General features: G+C 41.6%; 4 protein-coding genes and 1 long non-coding RNA gene across 12 annotated transcripts in view; 2 read left to right on the forward strand and 3 right to left on the reverse strand.

The window, feature by feature from the left end:
- Positions 1-14,860, reverse strand: part of tns1b (tensin 1b) — a 119,964-nt gene extending 105,104 nt beyond the window's left edge. For 6 of the 7 annotated variants that reach the window (XM_028022418.1, XM_028022408.1, XM_028022412.1 and 3 more), the window contains exon 1: positions 14,744-14,860. In XM_028022418.1, coding sequence (XP_027878219.1) covers positions 14,744-14,830 — 87 coding nt within the window. In that variant the 5' untranslated portion in view covers positions 14,831-14,860. Of the gene's footprint in view, positions 1-771; positions 971-14,743 lie in introns of those variants that run through there. The other variant, XM_028022416.1, reaches the window with a different exon arrangement.
- The window catches only part of LOC114147794 (sterol 26-hydroxylase, mitochondrial-like), a 30,465-nt gene continuing 4,498 nt past the window's right edge, over positions 1,152-27,118 (reverse strand). The window contains exons 10-11 of the mRNA XM_028022422.1: positions 18,991-19,001; positions 1,152-1,189 (exon numbers count right to left, since the gene is read on the reverse strand). The gene's annotated coding sequence lies outside the window, so the exon portion shown is untranslated. The remainder of the gene's footprint in view (positions 1,190-18,990; positions 19,002-27,118) is intronic.
- Positions 12,702-16,489, forward strand: LOC114147797 (uncharacterized). The gene is made up of 3 exons (XR_003596137.1): positions 12,702-13,557; positions 14,777-15,053; positions 16,381-16,489. It is a non-coding gene; the product is annotated as an uncharacterized LOC114147797 (long non-coding RNA).
- LOC114147791 (sterol 26-hydroxylase, mitochondrial-like) lies at positions 16,247-26,662 on the reverse strand. Its single transcript, XM_028022421.1, has 9 exons — positions 26,073-26,662; positions 24,515-24,696; positions 19,669-19,868; positions 19,396-19,593; positions 18,441-18,604; positions 18,107-18,273; positions 17,932-18,013; positions 17,306-17,506; positions 16,247-16,581 (listed from the first exon to the last, which is right to left on the reverse strand). Exons 1-9 carry the CDS (start codon positions 26,283-26,285, stop codon positions 16,468-16,470), a joined length of 1,521 nt encoding a protein of 506 aa, XP_027878222.1. The 5' UTR covers positions 26,286-26,662; the 3' UTR covers positions 16,247-16,467.
- Positions 19,834-24,086, forward strand: LOC114147796 (uncharacterized). Of its 2 annotated transcripts, XM_028022426.1 has the most exons (3): positions 19,834-21,530; positions 22,079-22,328; positions 22,439-24,086. In XM_028022426.1, exon 3 carries the CDS (start codon positions 22,496-22,498, stop codon positions 23,534-23,536), a length of 1,041 nt encoding a protein of 346 aa, XP_027878227.1. In that variant the 5' UTR covers positions 19,834-21,530; positions 22,079-22,328; positions 22,439-22,495; the 3' UTR covers positions 23,537-24,086. The 2 variants fall into 2 exon arrangements, with proteins under 2 accessions (XP_027878227.1, XP_027878225.1); XM_028022424.1 differs by having other exon boundaries at positions 19,834-22,331; positions 22,442-24,086.

Consider the following 27,118-nt stretch of genomic DNA (forward strand, 5'->3'; position numbering starts at 1 on the left):
GTTAGACCAGAGGTCACCGGGTTATGGGTCATTGTTCCCCTCAGAACAGGAAGTGACCAGTCATGCTGTCAGAACGCGAGTCTGCAGGTGGTGACATCATCGTGTGAATGGGAACCGACTCCTTCAGGCAATCCGGTCAGAAAACATCCATAAAAACGGCCATCAGAACCAGAACATCAGAACCGTCCATCTGAAAACTCGACTGAAGTCCAACTGTTTTCTCAATATTTATTCATTTCAAACTTCAAACTAAACAATTAGCTTCAAACTAAATGTTTAGTTTATTTAGATTCAAACTAAATTTCTAGTTTGAAGCTAAAACTAGAAATAAACTAAATATTTATCCAAAAGTTATATATCTGGCTTGATAACTATAAAGCATATCAACTAAATATTTACCCTCAAACTAAGTAACTAACTTACTAACTAATTATTTAGCCCCCATCTAAATATATAGTTTGCTGACTAAATATTTAGCTCTGAATATTTAGTTTGGATCTGTGACAATTACAAATTAATGAATAACAGTGAAAATTTGACTTTGAAACATAAACTTTTGCATTTCTTTTCTTCTCATGACAAACTAAATAACCAAAATTATTGTTCATTTCTAACTTTTTCCTGTTTTCTTGGAGGCTCTTGATTAAATGTAAAGAAAAACGATTCCAGAAATCTTTTATGCTCGTTGCTAAAAGCAGTTTCAAAACAATCCAAAGCATCAGTCCTGACGCTGTGTTGTCGGGTTTGACCCCTGACCCCTGACAGACTCACCAGCCAGAGGGACATCGCCGAGTTGGGTCTGAAGAACCAGGAGCCGTTATTCCCTCCACAGATCCAGAGCCGATGGACTGGGAGCGTTGGGACGCACTGACCAGCGCCAGCCCAGCAGTCTGGCTCCGTTCCACCAGCTTCCTGAGCTGCATTGTTCCAGCGGCGCAGAAGGAAACACGTGAGCGCCGTGGAAAGCTGGAGTCAAGAGATCACTGCATGGAAAGTGGGAACAACCAGAGTCGATTGTTTTCTCTGATCTGCTCCAAACGAACCCAAAGAAGTCCGACAGGCTGGTCCAGACGACAGCAGGTCCAAACCGTTAAATAGCATTTTATCAAGTTCAGACTCCAAAACATTTACATCCAGTCATTATCCTCATGGTTTGCTAACAGGAAAAAATCAGTCAGAAACAGCACTTCTTGTGTTTTCTCAGTTTTTTTAAGTCCAGACTGGAAACAGCCTGATGCAGATTCAAATGTTTCCAACAACATTTTTTCTTTGTTGCAACTTTTCCATCAGAAAACAAACTTTAAACCGTCTTCAAACTTCTATTTTTATTATTAAGCCAATAAAATAAGCCACCCGCCTCATGGCTGCAGACAACCAAAGCAACGCTCTGTACAGGGAGGTCAAAGGTCAAGGATGTCCCTCTGGTTTCAGAGGGACGGTTAATGGAAGCCATGTTGGATCCATGGGACATCAACATGGCCGCAGTCTCAACATGACTCACGAGGTTTCAGACGCAGAGGAGGCGTCTTCTTCTCTGGCTGACAAAATGGTGGCCATGTTTCTGTTCTGCTCACAGAAACTGCATATTTACCATCCGACGTATTTACCACGATATTTACTATACGATCTGATCACCAAGATAAGAACCAGAGGGGGAACGCAGGCGGACATGAGGCGGTTTGTAGAGAGGAAGGAGCAGCTAAGAGCTGACGGAGGCGGTTTGTGTTTATGGATCCTGAACAATCTGAAAACCTGCCAGGATTCATCCAGGGTTCATTCCTCAGAAAGCCTCCAGAAACAGGAGCTTTCTGTGAGCTCAGAGCGCTCACTGCCCCCTGCTGGTCTCTTCAGACACTGCAGGCTCTGAGTTTCGGTTACAAGCAGCGGTGGAAGCAGCTGCTGTTCTTACAGAAATAACTGATACCTGATAAGCAGACTAAATTAGTCATGAAGTCTGTGAATAAAGATCAGATCTAACGCTGCACACGCTCCGGTTCTCACATGTTCTGACTAATTTAACACATGATCCGATGCAGACATGGAGAAAAAAAACAAAACCAAACAGGTGAATCCAGGAGCCTTAAGGGAGAAAAAATACATTTATTTGTTTCAAATGATTAATATGGCTAGAAATACATTAAGAGATGTCAATAATTCAATTCCTTGATAATTTTTTCCTGTATATGTTTTGTAGTTTTGTTTTGTTAATGCTCTGACTGTGTATTCCAGTTAACAATTAATCAATTACTAAATTAGCCGGTTATTGCAAAAATCGCTTCTTCACAATTAATCCGATTAATCGTTTCAGCTCAACACCAGAGTTTCATCTCTGTCTCTACAGCCCTCAGTTAGAAGGTCAAAGGTCAAAGGTCATGACCCTCAACCAGTACAGCTGGTTTGAATGGTTGAAACAAGATGGCCACCGGTCTGAGGTCTGTGAGTGGTGATGCTGAGGAACCCACCGATCAGCGCCACCGTAACCATGGCGATGGTTCAATATCTGATGTAATTTGAAAGGAGTTTGAAAAGATTGAGTTTATTAAGAAGAAAGAAGCAGCTGTCAGGTCCTGAATAGGAGCTTTTTTCTCAGTAAAACGTTTTTTTCTCAACATTTTAAAATCGTTGTTCTGGTGATTTGTGTCTTTATTCAGCCAATATTATGATTACATTTCAGCTTCTGTGATCAATTAATCACAATTAATCAAAAACTATCACTTTTCGTTCAAAAACTTGTTGCTGCCACGTTCTTGAACAGACAGATGAGCTCCTGCACATCTGTCAACATCTGGCACCAAGAGGGAAATCAGATCCACTGAAACCGTTTCCAAGGTAACGCAACAACTGCTTTTCTCTTCCAGCCCAGCGGCTCTGTGTTCACGAGACAGAAGGTCAGAATGAGGCGTCTGGAGAATCCACTTTACTGTCACTTTGAGACGCAGATGGACCGAGGACTGTCCTGTCTGTCTGTCTGTGTCTGTCTGTCTGTCTCTGTCTGTCTGTCTGTCTGTCTGTGTCTCTGTCTGTCTGTCTCTGTCTGTCTGTGTCTCTGTCTGTCTCTGTCTGTCTGTCTGTGTCTCTGTCTGTCTGTCTCTGTCTGTCTGTGTCTCTGTCTGTCTCTGTCTGTCTGTGTCTCTGTCTGTCTGTCTGTGTCTCGTTGGACGGGACGGACACAGACCCACCCAGACGCCAAACAAACAGCCTGACGTTTGTTTCCTCCTTCCTGATGAAAGCGCTGCAGGTTCGGTTTCTGACTGCAGGAGGCAGGAAAAGACGGAGCGGACTCCCAGACTGACCGGACCGAACTGGAAGCAAAAGCTGCTGCTGGAGGATCTGAGGCCAAATAAAGGCCGAACAAAACGCTCTGCTGGTTCATCCAGACTCTTCAGGTTTTGTTTCAGGAAATACTTGACCTCCATCAGGATTTTCCTCCTGAAATCTGCAGAATATGGCAATTTCTTTTTGAATTGATTAATCGACAGAATAATTTATTTAAAATAATTATTAGCTGCAGCTCTACATTCATAATCAGTTACCATGACGATCTGCATTCATCCTCTAAAACGCAGCTGTTCCCGGCATACGACAGACCAAACAAAGTTATGCACTTTATCAAATCATGGTTTAATTTAACTCAAAGTTTAAAGAGTTAAACTCCTGGTAAAAAGTTATAAATATCCTCTTCTTGTCCTAATTAAAGTATCTGGAGCGGCTGTGCGTTCCCGGCTCTGTTGGCTCCACAGAAACACCGACATGCCAAACTCTAATCTCACGGTCTAATTTTAATCTGCACTTGTGTTTCAGGCATGGCCACGCCGCGGATTAGCAGCAGTAAAATAAAAACACACCGAATGACAAACAGATGAGGAACGCGGCAGAAAAGAAGGAGAAAAAGAGGAGAAAAGAAGGAGAAAAAGAGGAGAAATCAGGTGTAGATAAGCTGTTCCTGATAACGGCTCTGTTAAAGTAACGAGCTCCGTTCGTTCGAACACTTTATCTAAACTGTTTGCTCCATAGTTTCTGCCAGACTGTGAGGTCAGAGATAAAAACCTGCTGGTCTCTTCATTAAACCAAAGCTTCTCCAGGATTATATACCTTTTATTATCCAAATTAAATAATAAAAATATTTTAAAATATGTCATTAAGAGACAGAAAGACTGAGGCAGAGCTGCACTTGATTATGAAACAAAGACTGAATCATTTTGTCTCGTTTCCAGATATTTTCACAATAAAACAAAATCCAGGCTGTTTCCTCACACTGCTCTGATGGGACACGGCGCTGGAAAATACTTTTCTGTCCTTACATCGTTTAGAAAAGTCACTGCAGAGCCGCCAATCACAGAGCAGCAGCTGCACTGGACGGATGAGTTTAATGGCTGAAGAACGAGGAGCTGAGCAGGTTGAGTTCAGCATCAACAGAGGAAGATAATCTATCCTAAAATCAACTTAAACATGGCAGGAAAATGATCGTTACTGAGAATCAACCCGATGTAAAACTAGAAATGATTACAACAAAAAACAAGGCTGTAAAATAATCACCAAAAATGATTAAAAGAAAAATTTATTAATAAAAAAGAGGGAAAGAAGAAAAACATGAAGCAAAAGAAAAAAGGGAGAAAGTGGAAAAAAAACAAAAAAAAGTTTTTAAAAAATTCAAAAGACCAAAAAAACAAGAAAGAAAAGCAAAAAAAGGGAAAAAAGAAAAGAAGAAAAATAGGAAATAAAACAAACAAATGGAAAAATGGAAAAAAGGGGAGAAAGGGAAAAATATAAAAAAGCCAAAATGGGAAAGAATCTTTAGTTTCTTTTCATCTGACATCAAACAAGAGATTCACTTTAAGCACATAAATAAAACTAAAACATTTCCATCTGTTTTCTCACCAATAATCAGGAAAAGTCCTGAGAAAACAGGATTTCAACTCCTGCAGAGCAGCCTGAATGATGAAGACGAGACAGAAAGGTGATTATTTGGACCAAAGGAGGAGAAGTGATGGAGACCAGAACCAGAACCAGAACCCTGTGAAATATCTGAATATTTCACACTGGACAAATTAAGCTGCATGAAGATGAAACCCTGAAGGGAGGAGGTTCTGATGTCAACAACATGATGAACTTATGAGTGTTTGAGCAACTTTAAATCATCCAACTAATGAAAAACAGACGCAACAAATTCCAGTCATGAAACTTTAACCCAGAAAGAATCAGTCGGTTTTCAGCTGAACATGGCAGAGCAGCGCCTGGCGAGTTAAACACACGAACTGCACAGGCTGGAGGGGGAGGAGGCTGACGTCACGACAGACCACCAGGCCGACAGGCCGACAGACAGGCTGACGTCACGACAGACCACCAGGCCGACAGACCGACAGACAGGCTGACGTCACGACAGACCACCAGGCCGACAGACCGACCGACAGACAGACGTCACGACAGACCACCAGGCCGACAGACCGGCTGACGTCACGACAGACCACCAGGCCGACAGACCGGCTGACAGGCTGACGTCACGACAGACCACCAGGCTGACAGACCGACAGACAGGCTGGCGTCACGACAAACCACCAGGCCGACAGACAGGCTGTCAGGCCGCCAGACAGACAGACAGGCTGACATCACAACAGACCACCAGGCCAACAGACAGGCTGACAGACCACCAGACAGGCTGTCAGGCCGCCAGACAGACAGGCTGACGTCACGACAGACCACCAGGCCGCCAGACAGACCACCAGACTGCCATACAGGCCGACGTCACAACAGACCACCAGGCCGACAGACAGGCTGACAGGCCGACAGACCGACAGACAGGCTGACGTCACGACAGACCACCAGGCCGACAGACCGACAGACAGGCTGACGTCACGACAGACCACCAGGCCGACAGACCGACAGACAGGCTGATGTCACGACAGACCACCAGGCTGACAGACCGACAGACAGGCTGGCGTCACAACAAACCATCAGGCCGACAGACAGGCTGTCAGGCCGCCAGACAGACAGGCTGACGTCACGACAGACCACCAGGCCGCCAGACAGGCTGACAGACCACCAGACAGACAGGCAGGCTGTCAGGCCACCAGACAGACAGACAGGCTGTCAGGCCACCAGACAGACAGGCTGACGTCACGACAGACCACCAGACAGACAGACAGACCACCAGACTGCCATACAGGCCGACGTCACAACAGACCAGCAGGCCGACAGACAGGCTGACAAACCACCAGGCCAACAGACAGGCTGTCAGGCCGACAGACAGGGATCAGGGAACTAATGACTCAGCTACAGTCACAGAGACGCATTTATCTGCTGTAGACTTTATTTCCTAGGAAATCAACAGTTTCTGTGGAGCAGTAAAAGGCCGGTACATCAGACTGAACAATATCATTATTATTATTAATATCATTATTATTATTATTATTATTATTATGTTGGCCTCAGAGAATCTATTACCTTCATTAGCAGTTATGTGTTCGTCCAATTGTTACGTGAACTTTTAAATGCTGGGAAAATGGAAATGTGAATTAGGCGTGTTTCTGTCTGCTAGCTTGAAGCAAGTCAACCAGATGTTAATGCTACACCGGCTGGAAAACAGGAAGTAGAGGTAGCAAACTAGCATGTAGCAAACGTCTTGAGTTTTTATCTCTCGCTTTAAGCAATAACTCTTTATTGGAAAAGAAAAAAATCACCTCAGCCAAGCAGAAAAACTTTTAACTTTTATGAAAAACTTAGAAAGTTATTTTAAATTTTCTCAAACTACTTCAAAATATGCATAAAAACATTGACTGAAACACTGCTAATCTGCTAATGTGCTAATAGCAGAGCTAATTCTTCATCTAGCGCACTTAGCTCCCCATAAATACATTTTCCACACACCACTAAGTAAAACGTTAATTGTACTAACTAAGTGCTAATCATAAACATTAGCCATGCTAACGCTAAAGCCCTATACCACAATAGTAATTAGTTACTGCCAAAGCAACAATTTCAACCACGTTGGTAGCCATCATGTGTCAATGAAATGCTATGCATCCTTAGCGCATGGTTATTTTGAAATTAGCAGTTTAGCATTAGCTTCTGCTAAATGTTTTTATGGGACTTTAGCATTATCTGCTGCTACATAAAGTATTTTTATAGCGCTTTAGCATCAACTTCAGCTAAATACGATGTTTTGAAGTGCTTTAGCATTAGACTTAGACTGACTTTATTATCATTTTGCATGCACAGGGTGTATACAGAACGAAACTTCGCTGCATACGGCTCAGGACAATGTTTTGAGCTTCCAATGTTGTGAGGTTACTCCAGAATAAAATAAAATACAGTATAAAATATGAATATAAATCTAAATATAAAATATAAAGTGCAAATAAATATTAGTGAACTACTCTTTACGATTAGCATATTAGTGTTAGCGCAGCCACAGTTTCCCTCTCAGTCCAGTAAGACGCGGAGTGAAGTCATTCCGGTGTGAATACCTCTGGAATTCCTCTGCAGCATCGGAATGTGTTGGTGTGCAAACCGCTCCTCTGCAGGACCAGTGAGGGCGAAGCAGTAACAATGATCTGCCTCAGCTTGTTACAAGGCTTGGTGTTCAAGTAAAGAGAGGAAAATAAATCCTGGGGTCTTTCTTCGTGCCTGCATTCAGAATAAATGTAGCATGTCAGAGGGGAGATTTATTACATACCCAAAGAAAAAACTTCTCCTGATGATGAAAACATGATTGGGCGACGTGGGAGCCCGACTAACTTCTGCTCCATCGTGACAGCAATTACACTCACGGCCCCAAAGCATCCGACTTTTCCTGAAAAAGTCCTGAAAGGAAGAAAAGGGAACCACGAAAAATCAACAAAGGACATTTTGGAGGAAAAAGGCTGAAATGTGGGCGAGCGGAGCTGCCTGTCCATCACTGGGAAGTGCACTGAAAGGCTACAAAAGCCCCCAGAGAGAGTCTTTGGGGGGCTTTTCAACGTTGCCAAGAGCAAATGCTTCATCGCCCTGCCAAATATCAGAGAGAAGACAAGAAAATTCCTCCCACACATGGAGAAAAATCAACAAAACTGGAGGATAAAGGCCACTTTCAGAGGAACAAAAGCCATAGGAGCCGCTGGTAGAGGGCCAAACAGAGAGTGTGATGTAGCAGCGATGCTACACGGCTGGAGGAAGCTTCTGATTTACATTTTAAAAAGCAGACATCACTGTGACTGAAGTGAGCATACAGTCACTTCATGCCTTAATCCATCATCTGACCTCCAGCCTGCTGAATCGGAGTCACTTTAAGCAGCTCAATGAAGCGTCTTTATTCCTGATTCCACAGACTTCCTGGGCGATGTTCCGCATCAACGACTCAACCAAACAAATAATCCTTAATCGGATTCTCCGATCCCATGAATGCAAAACAGCCGAGTTTGACTCCGAGAGTAAATCCAAACTCATCGAGTCGACGCTTCCTGTTGGTCTGAAATGAACTCATTCATCTCATCTAAACGTAGCAAAGGTTTACTGCCTTCACACAGCCTTCACACAGCCTCCACACAGCCTCCACACAGCCTTCACAAGCCTTCACAAAGCCTTCACACAGCCTTCACACAGCCTCCACACAGCCTCCACACAGCCTCCACACAGCCTTCACAAAGCCTTCACACAGCCTCCATACAGCCTTCACACAGCCTCCACACAGCCTCCACACAGCCTTCACACAGCCTCCATACAGCCTTCACAAAGCCTTTACACAGCCTCCATACAGCCTCCACACAGCCTCCACACAGCCTTCACACAGCCTCCACACAGCCTCCACACAGCCTCCACACAGCCTCCACACAGCCTCCATACAGCCTTCACACAGCCTCCATACAGCCTCCACAAAGCCTTTACACAGCCTCCACAAAGCCTTCACACAGCCTCCACACAGCCTCCACAAAGCCTTCACAAAGCCTTCACACAGCCTCCATACAGCCTCCATACAGCCTTCACACAGCCTTCACACCACCATGGACAGGTCTGACCTGAGGAGGTCAACCTTCTGTCAAAATAAAGTAAATATATGTTTAAAAAGGGAAAAAAATGAGTTTCTTTATCAAATCTGGAATAAACACACGAGTGGCAACAAAAATAATATGAATGCTTCTTTAAAAATTTAATTAGACTCAATTTAAGAATAAAAATACAACATTGAGTTTTCCTGCCAAAGTACATTTGCTGAAACACACTGGCTGGCTGAAGAGGTCAGCATCTCAGAGAGAGGCGCAATCAGACAAACAAAAGGAAAAAAACAAAAACAAAAGAAACGCAAATCACAGGAAAAAAAATGCAAAATAGAAGTCCTCCTAACCACTAGGGGGAGTCTGGAGTTTTTGAAATTAGCTGCTGTTTTATGATTGTAGGAAGACGTTGTTATTATTATTATAAAATGATCTCAAAATGCCAATATTATTATTTATTGCAACAACAATTTATCGTCCATCATAATCAGGCCTCATGGTGACTCTTCAGTGTAAAACACTGGGATGTTTGGTGGCCATTAATGAAGCGTTTTTATTACCCTGGAGAAATTATTTCTCTCATTTCTACACATCAAAAATCTAAAACCAAAAACTGAAACATTTCTCCAGGTCGGTCAAACTTGACCTCTGAATCGCCTCTCCCCCCCCAGCAGACCAACAGAGTTGTTCTGCGGCGCGCGGCCGCTCAGCGCCGCCGGGCCGAGGAGAACCACCGGCCTCCCAGGGACGCTAACAGAGGAAGCTCTGTGTCCCGAACGGTAAAACATCCGCTGGAATGCAGCGAGGGCCGCAGGTGACTGCGAGTTCACTTCATACCTTCATGTTCAACCCAGGAAAACCCAAACCGCCCGCCGGCCGCCTCACACCGCGGTGGGAAACTCAAACTGATGGGAAACATGAACACAAGAACCTTCAGGTGTTTCAGGCTGTTACTCCTGATTATCAAACTACGTTCAGCCGTTCAGTAACGCGCATCCATCAGGTCCAGCCAATCAGAGCTCAGGTCCTGGAGGACGGAGCCTCTTCAACCATCTCATGACCCGAGCTCTGATATTTGAGGCACGACTCGATTCAAAATCAATTTTCAGTTCTAAACGATTATTGAAAATGATTCCATCTTCCATCTATCGGATCCTCAGGATCTACTAAAGTCCTCTTTACGAGTCAGAGACATTAAAGTCATCCTCCATTTTGGTTTAACAAAGCATTCAGCGAGAGCGCCCCCTGTCTGCAGACAGACTCCTCTGTGGACGACGATGTTGTAATTTCCATCCAGGAGTTTTTAACTACATGATAGTCTTTGTAGTTATTTAGTGAACAATCAATAAAAATGTACATAATTACAGAATGAGGACAGTGGAAACAGACTAGTTGAAGAGAAATATCAACATTTCTGCATGAAACACAGCCATTAACCTTCTGACCAATCACAACACGCCTCTGTACCAGAGGGCGTGCCGCAGCTTGGCTCCGCCCATCAGCATCGTTTCCGAAGTTCTCAAGTTTCATTTTCACACAGTAAAAGTTCTGTCCAGATAAACGGTGACTGCATGGCGACTTTTATGACTGTCAATCAATCAATCTAACAAACTGATTGATTGAAAGGTCAAGGGTCAGGAAAAGAGCAGATAACATCTCTGCAGATCCCACACATGCTGGACATGAACTGTTTGGACTTTTACCTGCAGGGCGGCGCCACAGACACAGTTTCATCCCTCAGACCGTCCATCCACCTCTATGATTTATAAAATATATTTCTGCACAATCTTGACCAATCAAGCAGAATCTGATGATAAAACAACCAGAAAATGTTGAGGTGGTGAAATAATTCTCCAGGATTTTATTTACAGTTCCATCCAGTCGTCTTAAGATTTCATTTGACAAGTTTATTGTTTTAATGTTGTTATAATACAATGACACAGAATAATTAAGCTGTAAAACATTTTTATAGGTTTTCCTTCAGAAAGTTTGTTTTTATTGTTTACGTCTCCATCTAAACAGGATGCAGCTCAACCATCAACATTCAACTGGATTCTGACTTCACTTTCTGGCTGTAAAACAAGAAACAATACAATAAAAACTCCAGCCTGCTGCATTTTAATCACCTCAAGCAGATATTTAAATGCTGAGCATCAAACCTTCAGAAAATGACTGATGCGATATAAATAACCTCCATAAATAAAAGTTATTGTCCATTTTGCTCAGACAGGAAGCGAGCAGCAGCAGCAGCAGCTTGTCCTCCGATCAGCGATCGCTTTTTATTTGAACGATTAGCTGCTCAACATTTGACACCAGAGTTTCAATCTGCTATTCTGAGCTGGGAGCGGCTCCCTCAAGTTTACTATGGAGCAGAAACAAGAAACAATATGCAACTGTTAGCATCATCTGTTAGCTCCATTTAGAGCCTTAAAATCCAACAGCAAACCCAGATTTATTGATCTGATCTAAAAGCCGTCTGCAGAGTCCAGCTCTGCTGCCGTTGGCCTCAGCCAGCTGTTCGTCGGCATGCAGGACCCTCACAGCTTCACAGCTCTGAAGGAAACACACTGAGGAATGCTACACACACCAACACACACTAAAACAACCTGTGCATTGTTGGAGACATAGTGTGTGTCCATCATGTGCAGCAGGAGAAAAACAAACAGCTGGGAAGCTAATCTGCTTTTTTAAATTGATTATTGAAAAATAAAAAGCAAATTAGGAATTACTTTTAAACTTTTTTACATTGTTTTATTAACTTTTAGATGCACCTGTCTCATTTTACCCAGGAAAACAAACTTAGAGGTTAATTTGTTTCTTATTAGAAATCTAAACTAAAGTTCGGAATAATTTTTGCTTAATTCAGTGACTCAAGTTTTCACTCCTGTATTTAAACTGAAATGTTTTTTTCCACCTTCAATATTTATTTATCCTGAACAATGCAACAGTAAATGGGTTTATTTATAAATTATAAGAGGAGGAAATAAATAAAAAATCTGAAATAACCTTATTGTATAAATATCATAAAACAACATTTAACTTTTTTTAAAATCATTTTTTCCTTTTCATCTTTGTTTTTTGTAAATTCGGACATTTTTGTGTAAATTTGCTCCGTTCTGATATATTTTTCCCTGAAACCGCCTCAGTTCTGCCCTCTTTGGGTTGAACGGTGGTTACTACAGTTGAATTTTCTGATTGGCTCCAGAATTGCGCATATTCAGGCGCATTAAAATAGTCCAGAAATTACGATACTTCTCTGTTCTGAAAATCAGTAAAACTCAGAAAAAACTGCAGTCTGAGTGGAGCAACGTTTAAACTTCTGTAGAGAAAATAGACTTTCAGCTGCTTCCATCCACTACTCCGTTTTATAAAATATTACAGACATTTTTGCAGGAAAAAATGAGTTGTGATGTCATCAGAATCAAACCCCAACAAGTTTGGTGTTCAAAATGTTACATCATAACTCTTTGGTAGCTTCTAGTAAAGCAAGTAAGTAAACCTGTATGTGTATGGTATTTTAAGATATAAGTGTTTCACGATAAACTAATTAAACAGTCCAACAGCCAAGAGGAGATTTTAAAAAACAAGAGAACTCAATAAAAACCAGGCATCAAGAGGAAGTATTATGCATAATCCAGGCACATAGGATCATTTTATAGCACAATTAAATAATTATGTTATTTTATGTTGATATAAAATGTTCTATACATGAAAGACGGCTCAGATGAAAGTTGGTGATTTGAAATTGGGTCTCTGTCTCTTTAAGAACCTCCTGTTCTTAATGAGTAGGAGGTTCTTAAAGAGACAGGCAGCGCTTTGTGTGTGCTCCATGGCAACCTCTATGGTTACCATGGAGATCAAAGGATTTCTCAAACAAGCATGAAAGAATCAAAGCAACCCTCTAGGTATGTGTATGATGAGGGACTAACAAAATAACATTTCACAGAATACTGCCCCTTTAAGGATCGAGTCTCAGGAGAAATCTGGCAGCAGATTTTCTACAGGAAAAATTATTCCAACTCTTCTCAATAATCCCTGCTGGGATTAGATGTGTATTTATAATAAAATCAGCCAAAAGCTTTTCCTCCTGATGTGTTCAGGACTCGCTCGTCTCTCTTGTTGTTTTTGGATAAATTGTTGATCAGATATCGTCTGTCACGCAAACATCCACATATTTATGTTTCCACTTCAAAACAAGCTGAAACACGGCGGCGCCGGTCGGAGCGGCATTCCCACCAAACCCAGCCAGACTCCGGATCCCTGCTGGGACGTCAGCCGGGTTTCCCACAAACCAGACGGAAACAGCAGCTCTGAGCTGAACCGGCTTCACCTCCTGCTGCTCTGATGGACGACAACGCAGCTGAACGCCACGAGAAGACGGAGAAACATCAGAGAATCACAACAGACGTCTGTGATGGTGGAGAGGAGCTGATACAACCCAAACCAGCCCAGGTCCTCCAGCTGTGATCAGCTGGATCTGTGATCAGCTGGATCTGTGATCAGCTGGATCTGTGATCAGCTGGATCTGTGATCAGTTGCCTGCTAAGAGCTGCAGCAGGAAGTGGGACTCTTCCAGCTTCCTTTCATTAAGGTAAAAGGTCCACTCAGTCTACCTGGTCTACCTGCCTCCCACACAGAACCAGAGTTAAGATGGAGGCATTAGATCCTCCAGATGTTCCCCAGCTGGAACACGACTCAGTTCAGGAACCTGGAGACAGTCTGAGGAGAAAAACCTACGATTTGACAGGGACCAGAGACAAAATGGACTTAAAGTTTTATTATTCTTCCACAAACAGGTTAGGATCAATTTATGGGCGAAACAAAACAGGTTCATCTCATTTTCTGCTCAAAGTCATTCTTAGGTCAGGAGATTTTAGTCGGCCTCAAGGTTTACACTTGCATGTGAAAATGGCCACAAACAGATGAGCAATTATACAACCATACAGCTTTGAAAAGCAATAGTGGAGCCTCCTGCACAACCAGTCAGAATGCAGCAAGTGATTTCTGGATGGCAAGACAACAACAAAACACTTGTCTTGTGTTTTCCAGCAGCCATTGTGCAGCGCATACAGTCTGAAAACCAGTTGATCAAACGGACCGGGTTGCTAAGTAACGGGTGGAGCTCCGCTGTGGTTGCTAGGTAACAGAGCCGTGCCACTCAAAGATTGGGGTCTTTTTCCAGACACCAGAAATTCTTTAACTTATAGCCCAAAACAACTGGCTGCTTTTTTAATTTCCCAAATGGAAGATTAAAACATACAAAACATGAATTCTTATTAATACATCATATTTAAAGTTTTGGTATGATATTATGCAGTATGATACTGATAAGTGATGATAAGAACTATTTATTACAAACAGAACTAATGCTCTTAAATTCCCATTTTTACTGAGTTTCTTTAGGACACCAGTCACATAAAGACGTTTTATTTATATCACTAAACTGCACGTGGTGACTGGATTTAGGATTTATTCAGCCTTTCAATGAACAACCACTGGAGAAAACGGTAAAAGTATCAACCCTAACAACGGGGATAGTTTGGGGTTTTTAAACGTCATTAATTGAAACGTATTGTAACAATAAATCTAAATTCTCATTATGATCAAATTTATCACGTTAAATGCCCACCGCCACATGGGAACATGATTGTTCCTGCTTAAAGGTTCAAGAATTGGACTTAAAAGCAGTTACACTTTTTAACTTAAAGAAAACTTTTGATAAAAACCAAATGAGCAGATTAAAAATGGCTTTCCTGACACTTTCGCAGCTTCCTCACCTCTTTCTTCTTCTCGTCCTCATGCTGGTAAAGGGGCATCTGCAGAAAATCCTCTTCGCAGCAGATGAAGCTCACCGTGCATCCCATCCGAGCTCCTCCACAGACCCATCCAGCAGAGCGGCTTCCTCCCGGCCTCTCGCCCGGCTCCCCGCGGCTCCCTGCGGCTGTAGGCGGCCAGGAATCAGGACCTCATTGCGGCCGAGCTGCCCGCGGCCCGCCCGGCATCACTGCGCTGGAGAACCCGATCAGCCCTGCGGGGAAGTTTCCAGGTGTTTCCGCAGCTGCTCCGCCAGTCTGAGGGAACAAACAGGTAGTCTGCAGACTGAGGCTGAAGCGACACTCACTCACCTTCACGTGTGTCCCAACAAGCCGCTCTCTGATTGGCTCTTCGTGCTGCCGCTCAGGATCAAAGCGCACATGTTGGAGAAGTTTTAAAAAGCTTCTGGTTACTTTAACTACCAGCTGTAAAACTAAACCACCTTCCTGTTTTCATATTTTAAATTCAGCGGCATCTGTTAGTCTGGACTCAAATATTTACTCCGAACATTATTTGGCCCTGAAGTTCAACTGCTTTTTGATGCAGCAACACCGCCCCCTGCTGTTTGCTTCAAGGCAAAGCAAGTCCACTGACGTTACAGTCAAACTTTGGCAACAATCTGGATCATTAGAGAAAGAATGGGCATCATTTTTCAAAGTCATACTTTCACCATATGAACTTATATTCATATAAGTTCCATAATTAGTAACTAAATATTTAATTTTAATTAGCGAGACAAATATTTTGTTTCTTAACCAATTATCTTGCTTGCTAATTAAATATTTAGATCCAAACTAAATATTAACTAAGCAAAATATTTAGTTAAGAATGTAAATATTTAGCTCTAACCTAAATGTTTATTTAGCAAATTAAATATCATGCTAAGAGCTAAATATCTCATTTCAAATTATTTAACTAGCTCCAAATGTTTAGCTAAAAACTAAATATTTAGCTTACAAATCAGTATTTGTATCAATATTTAGCAAGCTCAAAATATTTAGTTTGGAGCTAAATATTTAACTTAAAACTAAATATTTAGCTTTCTAACTAAAGATTTAGATTCAAAGTAAATACTTGGCTTGCTAAGTAAATATTTAGTTTGGATGTAATTATTTAGTTGGTTAACTAATCAAGCCTGCAGCCTCCTAGAAGCAGATTCTTGCTCTCATGGTCCACAGCTGCTTGGTTATGTAACAGCAGATAAGATTGTTTAATCTTCCAAATCAGTTCCACATATTTTAGTCTTTTGATCTCTCCGTCATAATAAACGGCGTTTCTCTCAGCACTTTGCTCGATGCAGGAAGACGTCCGCCTGATCTCAGCTGCAGCTGCGATGAAGGTTAGAGCAAAACCACAAGCACAGAGATTTATTTTGTGTTTTACATAAAGTGAGCAAACAAAACATATTATTTACAATATATATAATATATATATATATATATATATATATATATATATATATATATATATATATATATAAAAACTCAGATAATTGATGGTTCATCCACAGAAGCTGGAACTGATAATAGTAAAAACATTAAATGTGCTCATTACAGTAATAAATGAGAAAGAGCCGTTTTGTTTTGCACATTTGTTTCAGATCTGCTGCCACTCCCCCGTAAAGCTGTGGTTATGCAATAATCCCACGGCCCAGTCGACCCGGTCGGACTCAGTCAGGTCTGGTTCTTCATCTGTCCACAAAGTGCAGGTCCAGTTGTTTGTCTGGAACCAGAACTGTTCGATTGATGCTTTTCAACTCTCCGGTCGTCGGGTCTGGCTTGACTTCAAAGTGATGAATCAGCTGAAGACAAAAAACAGAAAGTAAATAAAGATAATGAAGCTTCATTTTAATAATTTTATGTAAATTCAGAAATGGATGGATTGGTGGGAAGTTGAAGCGTTGATTTCAGAGATTCAAATTTGATCTCATCTGGTGTTGAAAGGTCCTGGTTCTGATCTGTGGATCTTGGAGTTTATCTGTTTCTGTTTGTGATGTTTCATGCCTCAGTGAATTTCTATGGAAGCTCATTGGTTCCATGTTAAATTAAAGCTTCTTTTTTGGTTCATATTTTGATCCATTGTCTGTTTACTGTGCCTCAAACGTTCACATTTTATTCAGGGTTTTTTCTGAAGATAAGGACAATATTGTCATGCAGATTATGCTGCTTCATTTCACAACGTTCTGTGTTGAGAAAAGGTCTTTATTTCTCCCAGCAGGCAGTAACAGTTTATGAGAATCTAACTCTATGCAGACGACACTCCGCTCTACTCATATTTAGTGTTAAAACATTATTTATAACAGATTCCAGGATTGGATTGTATCTGAATCCAACCAGAATCAAGAATCAGTCAGTGTTCCTTATCTTAGCTGGAAGCATCACTCACACACCAGAGTTGGTCACGGCGTTCCACAGGGTTGTGTGCTAGGACTATTTAATGTTTTATGATACAATTCAGAATTTCTAATCTTTCTGGAATCAGTACCTTTTTAAGCTTCTTTATCACGATGTTGCATTGTTTGTTACCTGAAACAGAACCAAGTACATCTCGAGTTCTGCGATCCTGCGACCAACGCAGCCTCGAACGCCGTAGCCAAACGGGATGGAGCCGAAGGCGTTGGGCCTCTGGCGGCCGTCACGGAGCCATCGCTCCGGCTTGAACCGGTACGGTTCTGGGAAAGTGTTCTCATCATGACTGATGGCGTAGTGGCAGAACGTGAAACCAGTCTGGAGAAAGACGAGTCAACAGATTCAGGAACGTTAGCACGACCCATTTCAACCTTCCAGAAGACATCCACCCAACTTAAACCTTTACACTGACAGTAAATACTGGTCTCCATTTTACACAAATGGACTGATCTGGACACCATTTTGCTGATGTCACAAAAGGTTACATAAATTCTGACCAAGACAAAAACCCGAAAAGACGCCGCAGATTCACATGTGGATTACTTTTATTCTAACCAGCTGGTCAGGAAAGAAGACTTTTAAAACATTTAAATTATAAATTAAAGATCAGTTGTTTTTGAAGCCAATAACCTTTAATTATAATGTTTCTCATCACTAGTGATGCTTACAAAGGTGTTATAGATGTTCACAGTAAATATGTGCAAAATATATGATACTGGTTTATAACGAAGAATCAGACCCACTTTCTTTGGAAACTGATATCCACCAACAGAAATGGGTTTTTCTGTTATGATCCGTGCGTTCATAGGAACCACAGGGTACATCCTGTTGAAGATCAGTTCAGCAGATTGTTAACAGCGTGTGGTTATTAGAGTGATTCTTCTTAGAAACACCAAACATCACTCCATGCTGTCTGACCTGAGAGTTTCCTTGATCACGGCTCGTAAAAACGGCATCGCAGTGACCTCTGCGGCGCTGGGGATCCGGTCCGCCGGTACCAGAGAGGAAACCTCCTCATAAAGTCTGTTCTGGGTTTCTGGGTTCCTGGACAGCTGGTACAAAGCCCAGGTCAGGGTGTTGGAGGTCTTTGAGACAAAGACACAGACATGCAACCAGAAAGTAGCTTAAAAAGTAATACCAACAAAGTTGATAAACACCAAAATGTTCCTGGAAAGAGCTGTAGGCATCTGGTGTGTCAGAAATACTTGACCTAAGGAGTCTGCTGACTTGTTCAGGAACTGTGTGTGCGTACCGTGTCCACGCCGGCTAACAGCAGCTCCGTCACGCTGGCGTAGACGTCCTTACTGCTCATCTGGGTGTTGGACAGGAGGTACGTCAGATATTCACCCTCCACATCCTGGTTGTTGTCCAGTCGTTGCTGAATGTCCTCCATCTTCTTATCTATCAAAGTTTTAGCTACAGGAAGAGCAAATGAAGCTTGGTGTTGTTTCAATCTCTTATTGCTAGTTTTGTTTGATCAGATTCTCTTTCTGTTGGATTTAACTGAGCTAAGAGTTCAGGTAGAGTTTACTGCTCCCTGATGTTACACCAAAAATCAGTTAATATTCTTATAACTGCCTGTTTTAATTGTTTAAACACCACATATACCTTAATATGAAGAAATGCACACGGTGGAAGCCGTCTTGCATTATTGTAGACATTTACAACATTTACAGTCTTCCTCATTTCTGTTCTCAGTAGTTCAGCCAATCAGCTCCGAGGCAAACGAATGATGATTCATGTATTCATGTTTTCCAACTATGTTATGGTTAAAAACCCTCAGCTGAGTGTCTGCGTCTCACTCAGGATGTTTCTGGAGCATCCTCAACTCTTACAAACTCATCCTCGCCTACGGCAACCCAAAAGTGCCACAAGTTGTCACTTTCCTTCACATTTGGTTAAAAAAAATCAAGCAAGTTAGGATTCCATAAATACCAGTAAATCCAGTCTGAAGGCTGTTTTAACACCATCTGAAGAACAACCTGTGTTTATTCAGGTAACTGAAAGCTGCTTTTTGTGTTCAACGTACTGTTTAATGTTTAATGGCCTGAATAAACGCAGGTTTTTTTCGGCAATCAGAAAGCAGTGTGATATTATACAGCCTCCATCTCTTGTGTGACATTTTATCACAGACACATGGCAGCAAAACGTGGTGATTTATGGCACTCGCGGCTTGCGATGCTCACCAGTTGGTTTCTCCAACTCACCGAAGCTGAAGATGCCCTCCCAGCCAGCGATGTAACGCCCCCAGAACGGCAGCAGACTGCGGCTCCACTTGGGCGTTATCACCACAGCCATGCTGTTGGAGAACATCTGGGCGATGGAGTTGATGAATTCTTGGGTTCCGGCAGGAATTTCCTTTTCCAGGCAGCCGAGCCGAGTCTCAAACAGTATGGAGGCGATTCCTGGGTGACAAAACCAATTAAACACCAAATTAAAAACCAGAGTACTGGTTCTTGGGAATGACGTTTGCTGCATACCTTCCAGAGAAAACAGATACAGATCATTGGAAATGTCAGGAACCCGGTCGCCTGTTGGGCTGCAGAGACGCAGACGTTTGATCCGTTTGATGAAGTCTGTCACCACGGCGTTGATCACCCCGTCGTACTGAGCTGAATCCCTGGGATGGAGCATCCGCTTGTTGAGAACCGCCCTCAGCTTGTACCAGCGCTCCCCTTCCCTGGCAGCACAAACAGCTCATCACATTTTCTAACAATGGAGAGAAAATTAATACCAAGCCCAAAGCTGACAGTCTGTTGGTGATGTTGAGTGAATTGTGTTTTTTGGTTGTGATGCATATCTTGATGTTTAGGTTTGCAAGTCAAAATATATGAAATGTTTTCCTACGCACTAAAAGGATATTTTGGTCAAAGTGGTGCGAACACAGCGCCCTGAGGAGCTCCGCAGCGCAGCTACATTTACAGCAGAAACACCATTCAAAGCCTGGACAGCTCAGACAAAAAGATGAAAACAGATTTTAAAAATGCATTTTAGTCCTTATTTGATTAAACCGAAGTTTAAACAGAATTTACAGTTTTTACAGAATTGCCAGTTTTAGGTGTTTTCACACCTGACAGTGTGATAAACTCCTTCGATTGGGACCAAAGTTGCAACATTTGTTTCATTTTCAGCTGAGTAACCTGTTCCCCTCCTCGCCTGTGGGGGCGCTGCACCAAGAGCAAATGAAGGAAACGACACAAAAACATCCAACATACTTTTCTTTCAGTGTGGAAATGCTGAGACATGAGTTTTGCATTTAAAAAACGTGTAGACATATTAATATTTCCACAGTTCATTAAATTATTTCAATACAACATGTCATTTTCAGGGTTTTCCTTCACCCTGCATCCAGGAAATGGCGGGAATAACCATGGTAACCAGTGATAGGAAGTTCTGAGTCGCTATTTTTTAAAATATGTTTCAAAAATAAAAATCAGGTCTACGCAGTCACTTAAATCAAGAATGCAGTAATTGTGCTTTGCCTGCAGGTGGCGATAATGTCGACTAAACCAGATTTAAGGGAAGATCCTGGATAGTGCTGGCCTAAAACGCTGCTGTCCATCTTTTCTTTGACAGACTTCATCACTTGTGTTTATTGTAAATTTTCTCAAAAACATTTTTGTAAATTTTTGTCAAAAACTTTGTATTGATGCCAACTCCGACCTGCAGGTGGCAGTATTTCTTATTTTCACCACTCTGCTGCCTCAGCCTGACCTGATGTCAGGTTATCTGTGATGGCTGTGTTAAGCTAGCTCTTCTCTTAAAAAAATTAAAATGTTTGTCTGCCTGATTTTTTTCTTTTTTTAGATTTTGGAAGGAAAAAATGTTGCCAGTGATTCTTGAGAATAGGGACAAAACAGGTCCCATGGATAAAGTACAAAATTTGAATAAAATATACACCAAATATATATTTTTTAAATATCTGACTAAACTAACCTGGGTCATCTGAGCACAACAATGTATGTTTTCCTGGTGTTTGCTGAATATTTTTTTATTTTAAACATTGTAGTAGGTGAATGGTGTCTGTAAAAGCCCTTGTCCTGGTGTAGAACTCAATACATTATCATAGTTTAAAAGAACTAAAATAATTATATTTAGTTGTCATAATATATTATTTTATAAGTATTCAAACAACTAACTTCATAACTATCAATGAATGCAATTAAAAGTCATTTAATGTATTTTCAAATTCAATTGAAATTGTGTCCTCAGTTTTTGTCAACACCGTCAGACATAGAAAGAATGTGAAAAAAATCAGGCATTATTGAAGGGCACCAGAAATTCTGAGGACCCCATGACCACTTCCTTTCTCTTCCTGTGCTTGGGGGGATAAGCAGCTCTGGTAAGCTTATATTATTCTTTTGTTTTTTCTTCTTTTTTATTCCTAAGTTGTTTGTCACAACCATAAAGTGTCAACACCATAAGTAACATTTTTCAAAATTTTGATGAAATTTTGTTAAATAAATGCTTAATTTTAGTATATTTTAAGGATTTAAAAGAACTGATGAGCTACAATATGGCCTCCTTCAGAATATCATCATATAAATGAAGTTAGCATGGCGTTTTGTCAACTCCGTCAGATGTCAACTCCATCAGATTTTTTAACTGACGGTGTTGACTCTCTTAGTGATGGTGTTGACAAATGTCACTTAAGTGTGCAGTTAATTCATTTTACTGTATTTTACATAATTGACAGCACTTCACATTCATCATGTATTTCTTTTTAAAAATGTTTCTGATTATTTTCAGCAACTTGTAAAGTTTAATGGTTTAAATTTAATACAATTTTATTAGTCCTTTAAAATTAATAAGATGTAGTTTATTTTGTAAGGGAAGGGTATGTTTATCCCATGACAAGCAGTGTACTGATGATAATTGCCTATATTTCAGGCTACAATGGCCAGAGAAAAGCTGTCAGTGGAGGAGCGCAAGAGAAGGAACAGGGAGTATCAGAAAAGAAGGAGAGAAAAAATAAATAGCCAGCCTGAGCTGAAGGAAGAGTTTTTAAGAAAGGAAAGGAAAAGATGGAGACAGAGAGTGGAAGAGGGAAAAATAAAACATATCAATAATCTGGGTGAAAGAGATAAGAGACATAAGAGAAGACTTTGGAAGCAAAAACAAAAGGAGGCAAGAGAACGCAGAAACAGAGCAAAGGAAGGCCAGAAAAGTGTAGATACCCCACCGCAGAGTCCTGTAGATTTAAATTTTGAAGAACCAAGGAGCACTAGGCAGCGGGCAGCAGGGGAAAGGGAAGTACAATCCTGTCACTATGGACAAAATCTCCCGCAGATCACACTTCACACAGGCATGTTCTACACTGGGCAACAAAAAGCAGGATTCTGCACAATCTCGGAGTCAAAGCGTCAGGATGCTGCAGCCATATGGACCTATATGGATCAAATCCTCACAGATATTCACATCAGATATCCGGCTATAAACACTATCCACTTTTGGTCTGATGGTCCAAGCAAACAATATAAAAATAAGAAGAACTTCTTTCTCCTCTGTGTTGTCCCGCAACGTCTGGGATTTGAGAAAGCTACATGGAATTTCTTCCCAACATCACATGGCAAAGGCGCTCCAGGTGGCATTGGGGTGACGGTGAAGAGATGTGCTGACAGTATTGTGCTGAGAGGTCAGGATATCATAGATGGCAAATTATTCTTTGACAAGGTGTCCAACAGCTTAAGTGGTGTCAAGCTGCAATTTGTGACAAATGAAGATTTTCAGTCTTATGACTCTCTCCTCCTGCAAACCCTGAAATCAATTCCAGGAACAAGAAACATTCACCAAGTGCTAGCTCAGGGGAATGTCATCCATTGTAGGTTCCTTTCATGTTTTTGCGGAGAGCCACAGATTTGCAAGTGCTTCAGTCCCACCATTCACTCTTTTGGCAACACAACACAGGACCCAGATGTCCATGAAAGTTCAACCACTGCTAAAGTTCAAAATCCTCTGGAGATGCTGATGGAGGAAATGGAGAAGGAGCCGAGCAAGACACCTAAAGGAACAACAACCCTGATAGATCCTTGTGATGTCCAAAGTGAAGACTGGCTTGTTGTGATGTATGATGGAAAATGGTGGCTGGCTAAAGCCTTACAAATTGACAAAGAGCACGAAGATGTACAAGTGGAATTTTTTCATCCTCATGGACCAACTCTTAGCTTCAAGCAAAAACAAGGTCGTCGGGATATCTGCTTTGTGCCATTTTCGGATGTCCTAGTTAGGCTGAGAAAACCATCCTCACCAGTCCGCACAAGCAGCACCAGGGGTGTATACCGCATTTCACCAGCTGTTATGGATTTTATTGAAGGAGAATATGTGACACGTCTATTGCCTGGGGATTAAATATTCTGACTTTTAAGCGATTTAGAAAGATATGAATTAGTTCACAATATATTTCAAAAAGTTCTGTCGTGTATATTTTTGTTTGTATTCATCTTTTACATTTTGATTGAAAATCGTCCTGGTTGACTTCAGTGACAAAGGTACATTCTCAAAAATTTAGATGTTCCTTGAAATCTAAATATGGTTATTTCACATTTTTTCTTCATATCTTCACATTCTACAACATTTCAGCATTTAATTCTTCTTAAATGTCATTTCAAGTTCAGTGTTTTCTTTTTACTTACTAGTTTGTCACCACCATCAGTTTTGTGTCAACACCGTCATGTGCCGTCAACTCTGTCAGATGTAGTTTATGTTGCATTTTGTTTAAAATAACATTTATTTTGTTTCTTGATAGGCATTTGTTTGTGAAATGTCTGAATTCATGTATTTGGTGCATATGTGTTTTTTACTAATAAATGACACTGTTCATTGTGGTGATTACTTTCAAAATTGTTTTTTGTATCAATTGAACTGGAGTAATTAAATACAGACTAAATAAATGTTTAAATTGTGGTATGATTAATTTAAAAAACATGGACATAATTAAAATAATTAAGACACCACAGAGAGTAAAAATATCAGTCATAAGTTCATTAAAAAATAATTTTATACCAATTTATTTTTGTCTGATGGTGTTGACAAATTTCTCAGTCAGATCCAGTAAAAATGTAATTTAAAAGAAAATGCTGCAGCTGGGAGCCTGCACCTTAACATATTTACATTCCCAAAACATTATTTGTCATGTATGAATACATAACTTCAGGAATAAATAACATTTTTGGTGGAAGAATTTTAAAACCATTTTGTCCCTATTCTCAAGAATCAATTCTGGTCATTGAGCTTCTTTCAGTTCATCCTTTATTCCTGTAAAGCTGTTTTACATCCATCACAACAGTTTAGTTTGGTTTTTACAAACTGGATGCAGTGTGGGTTTACTCTGTGAAGGGTCCGTATCCCAACCCCCTCATGTCTCGGTACTCCGTCCAGAGAGACATGTCTCCTCTGGACGGAAACTTCTCGTCCTTCCTCAGCAGCTCCTCCAGCAGCTCGGCCGTGTTCACCGACACCGACTTCATCCCGCTCCAGTATATGGGTCCATATAGCTGCTTCTCATACAGCTGAGAGGAAGAGAGGGAAACCCGGTCAGACCTGATCAGAATCCTGATCAGAATCCTGATAAAAACCTGTGACCTGACCTCAGCTGGACGCTCCCAGCAGAGGAACGCCCTCCTTTAGCTGGTGGTTGCTATAGAAACTACGGCTGCACCGACCCACTTTTTCCGGTCCGATACTCATACTGATATCTGAGGTTTAGTATCTGAATTGATTTAAACCGTTTCTTTTTTTCCAAACAGACAGAAATGGACTGAATTACAATTTCATTTACTGGTTTTGCACCAGAACAGAACAACTAAAAACACCAACAGCTTCAAAGTTTGGTCGAACGTAAAAACAACTTTAATTTGTCCAGTCAGTGCGGTGAGCGATATAACAATGTAAAATAAATTATAAAGTAAACAACAAAAAGCATAAAAAATAAACTGCAACAAATGTTTCTTCCACATGTTTCAGAAAGTGCCATTAGGAATCTAAATATGATGTAAAATAAATAATAAAGCATAGAACTAGACTGAATAGAAAAGCCCTTGTAGATCAGAAAGACCGGCACTGATATCTAGAATTATTTTCTATGTCGGGCCGATTGCAAATGACGTAAAGCTACTAAATTCTGATCAGCTCTGGCGGCCATTTTAGCTTCGGACAAACGGTAAGCTGTTTTGGGGAAACGTCTGAACAGTTGATTTTGTTTCTGATTGGGTGATTTAGGTTATTAATATGCACAGTTTAATTCCCACCAATCGTTTTTTGATGACTACAAATAAACTCCAGCTGCAGAATCGTTTCGTTTGACACAGAGCCGGTGTAGCAGCAGGAGGCCTAATCGATTCACAGGCTTTTACAAACTGATATTTCATTGGAAAAATTAACTGCAAGGCATTGAGGAGTCAATATTTTCATATTTTATTACTTGGCGGGAACCCGTTAAGCACAGATAGAGTAGTGCTAGCAACGCTAGCTAACAGTGTCTGTAGCCATCGCTGCTTTCTCTCTGCTCACGTTGAGGCTTCTGCATTTCAACCATTGTTTAGGTTTCTCCACACTGAGCTTCTGCATGGAGGAATATGGAAACAAATCTCCAGGAACGTTGCGCGCTCTTCAGATATCGCCGTTCTGTTTCTCCGAACATCCAGTAGTTACGTCATTAGCAATCGGATCAGTGCGTCTCCAATAGAAACAAAGGTAAAGCTACCTGAGCAGCATTTGCTTTGGTCATGAAAAACAAATGCATAACCAAACCCTGCCCTTGTTTTGATCATGCAACATACCTAACGCCAACAGAACCGCGCTGTCAGCGTTAGATTTGTTGGCACCAGGATGTGGAAGCGCTTCAGGCTTTGGCTGCAGGTGTGAAAGCTGCAGAGCGGTCAGGTACCTGCAGCTCATGCAGACGGTTGTAGTAGCCCTGGAACAGCATTCTGTAGAGCATCTCCCAGACTCTGACCCGGGGCAGGTCCGAGGCCTTCCGAGGTTTGTCCTGCAGGACGGAGGGAGCCATCCGGCACCGCTCCCGGCAGCAGACCCGGCTCCATGGCAGCAGACCGCCGCTTCTCCCCGACAGCGCTCTGCTCAACAGCCACGCAGCCATGGCAGGAGGCGAGTGGAAAACACACGGATCCTGTTACATCCAAGCTGCTGTGGTAGGGAGGGGTCGGCCCGGAGCACGATTTAACCCGTCCAGATCTGAAGACCCAAACCACAAAGGAAGGAGTCTGAGGAAATGTTCAGTTTTCTCTGGTTTAAAGCCTTTTCAGTTGTGTAATCTGTCCGGACGGAGTTGTTGTAAAACGTCTTAATAAGCCGACCTGCTCCCAACAATGAAGCTTGGTTTCCCTTTTAAGGGAACAGCCCAGCATGTGAAACTTCCTCACTCTGGATTACACAACCTCTGGGGCTGAGCAAGAAACACCAGCTGCTAACAGCAAAACGTCCTACTGTTTAGAGAATGTGAACTTTCCTGAACTCAGAAGCCCTTATGCTGAATACCAAGCTGAAATGTTTCAGAGTAATGTCTTCAAGGAACTGCACCAGTCCTGCAGCGCGAGTGACTCCTCTTCCTGCTCAGAGGATCTCTGTTGGTGTGTGTGGGGGAGTCTGTTGGCGCCTGCACACCTGTTGGTCATTTCCCTCATTAGGCTCAGGATGACCTGATGGTTGACCTTCACAGGTGTGCACTAGCCGTGTTTCTATCAACATTTTTTAATTCACATTAGAAAACATTTGCCAAATAAGTTCTGATGTTGCAAACTTTCCCATCCACTGGAGGTCTGTGCCTTACCAGAGGCACAAACCTCTGAGTAATTTAAAGTAACTTGATGATCTGGTTACCCTGTTCGTCTCGACGTAGAAATCAATATCTACGTTTTCATTGACCATATAATTTTTTGGTTTACTTCAGAAAACTGCAATGGAAAAATTTTT

Source organism: Xiphophorus couchianus, chromosome 7 (genome assembly GCF_001444195.1).
Source record: "Xiphophorus couchianus chromosome 7, X_couchianus-1.0, whole genome shotgun sequence".
NCBI lineage: Eukaryota > Metazoa > Chordata > Actinopteri > Cyprinodontiformes > Poeciliidae > Xiphophorus > Xiphophorus couchianus.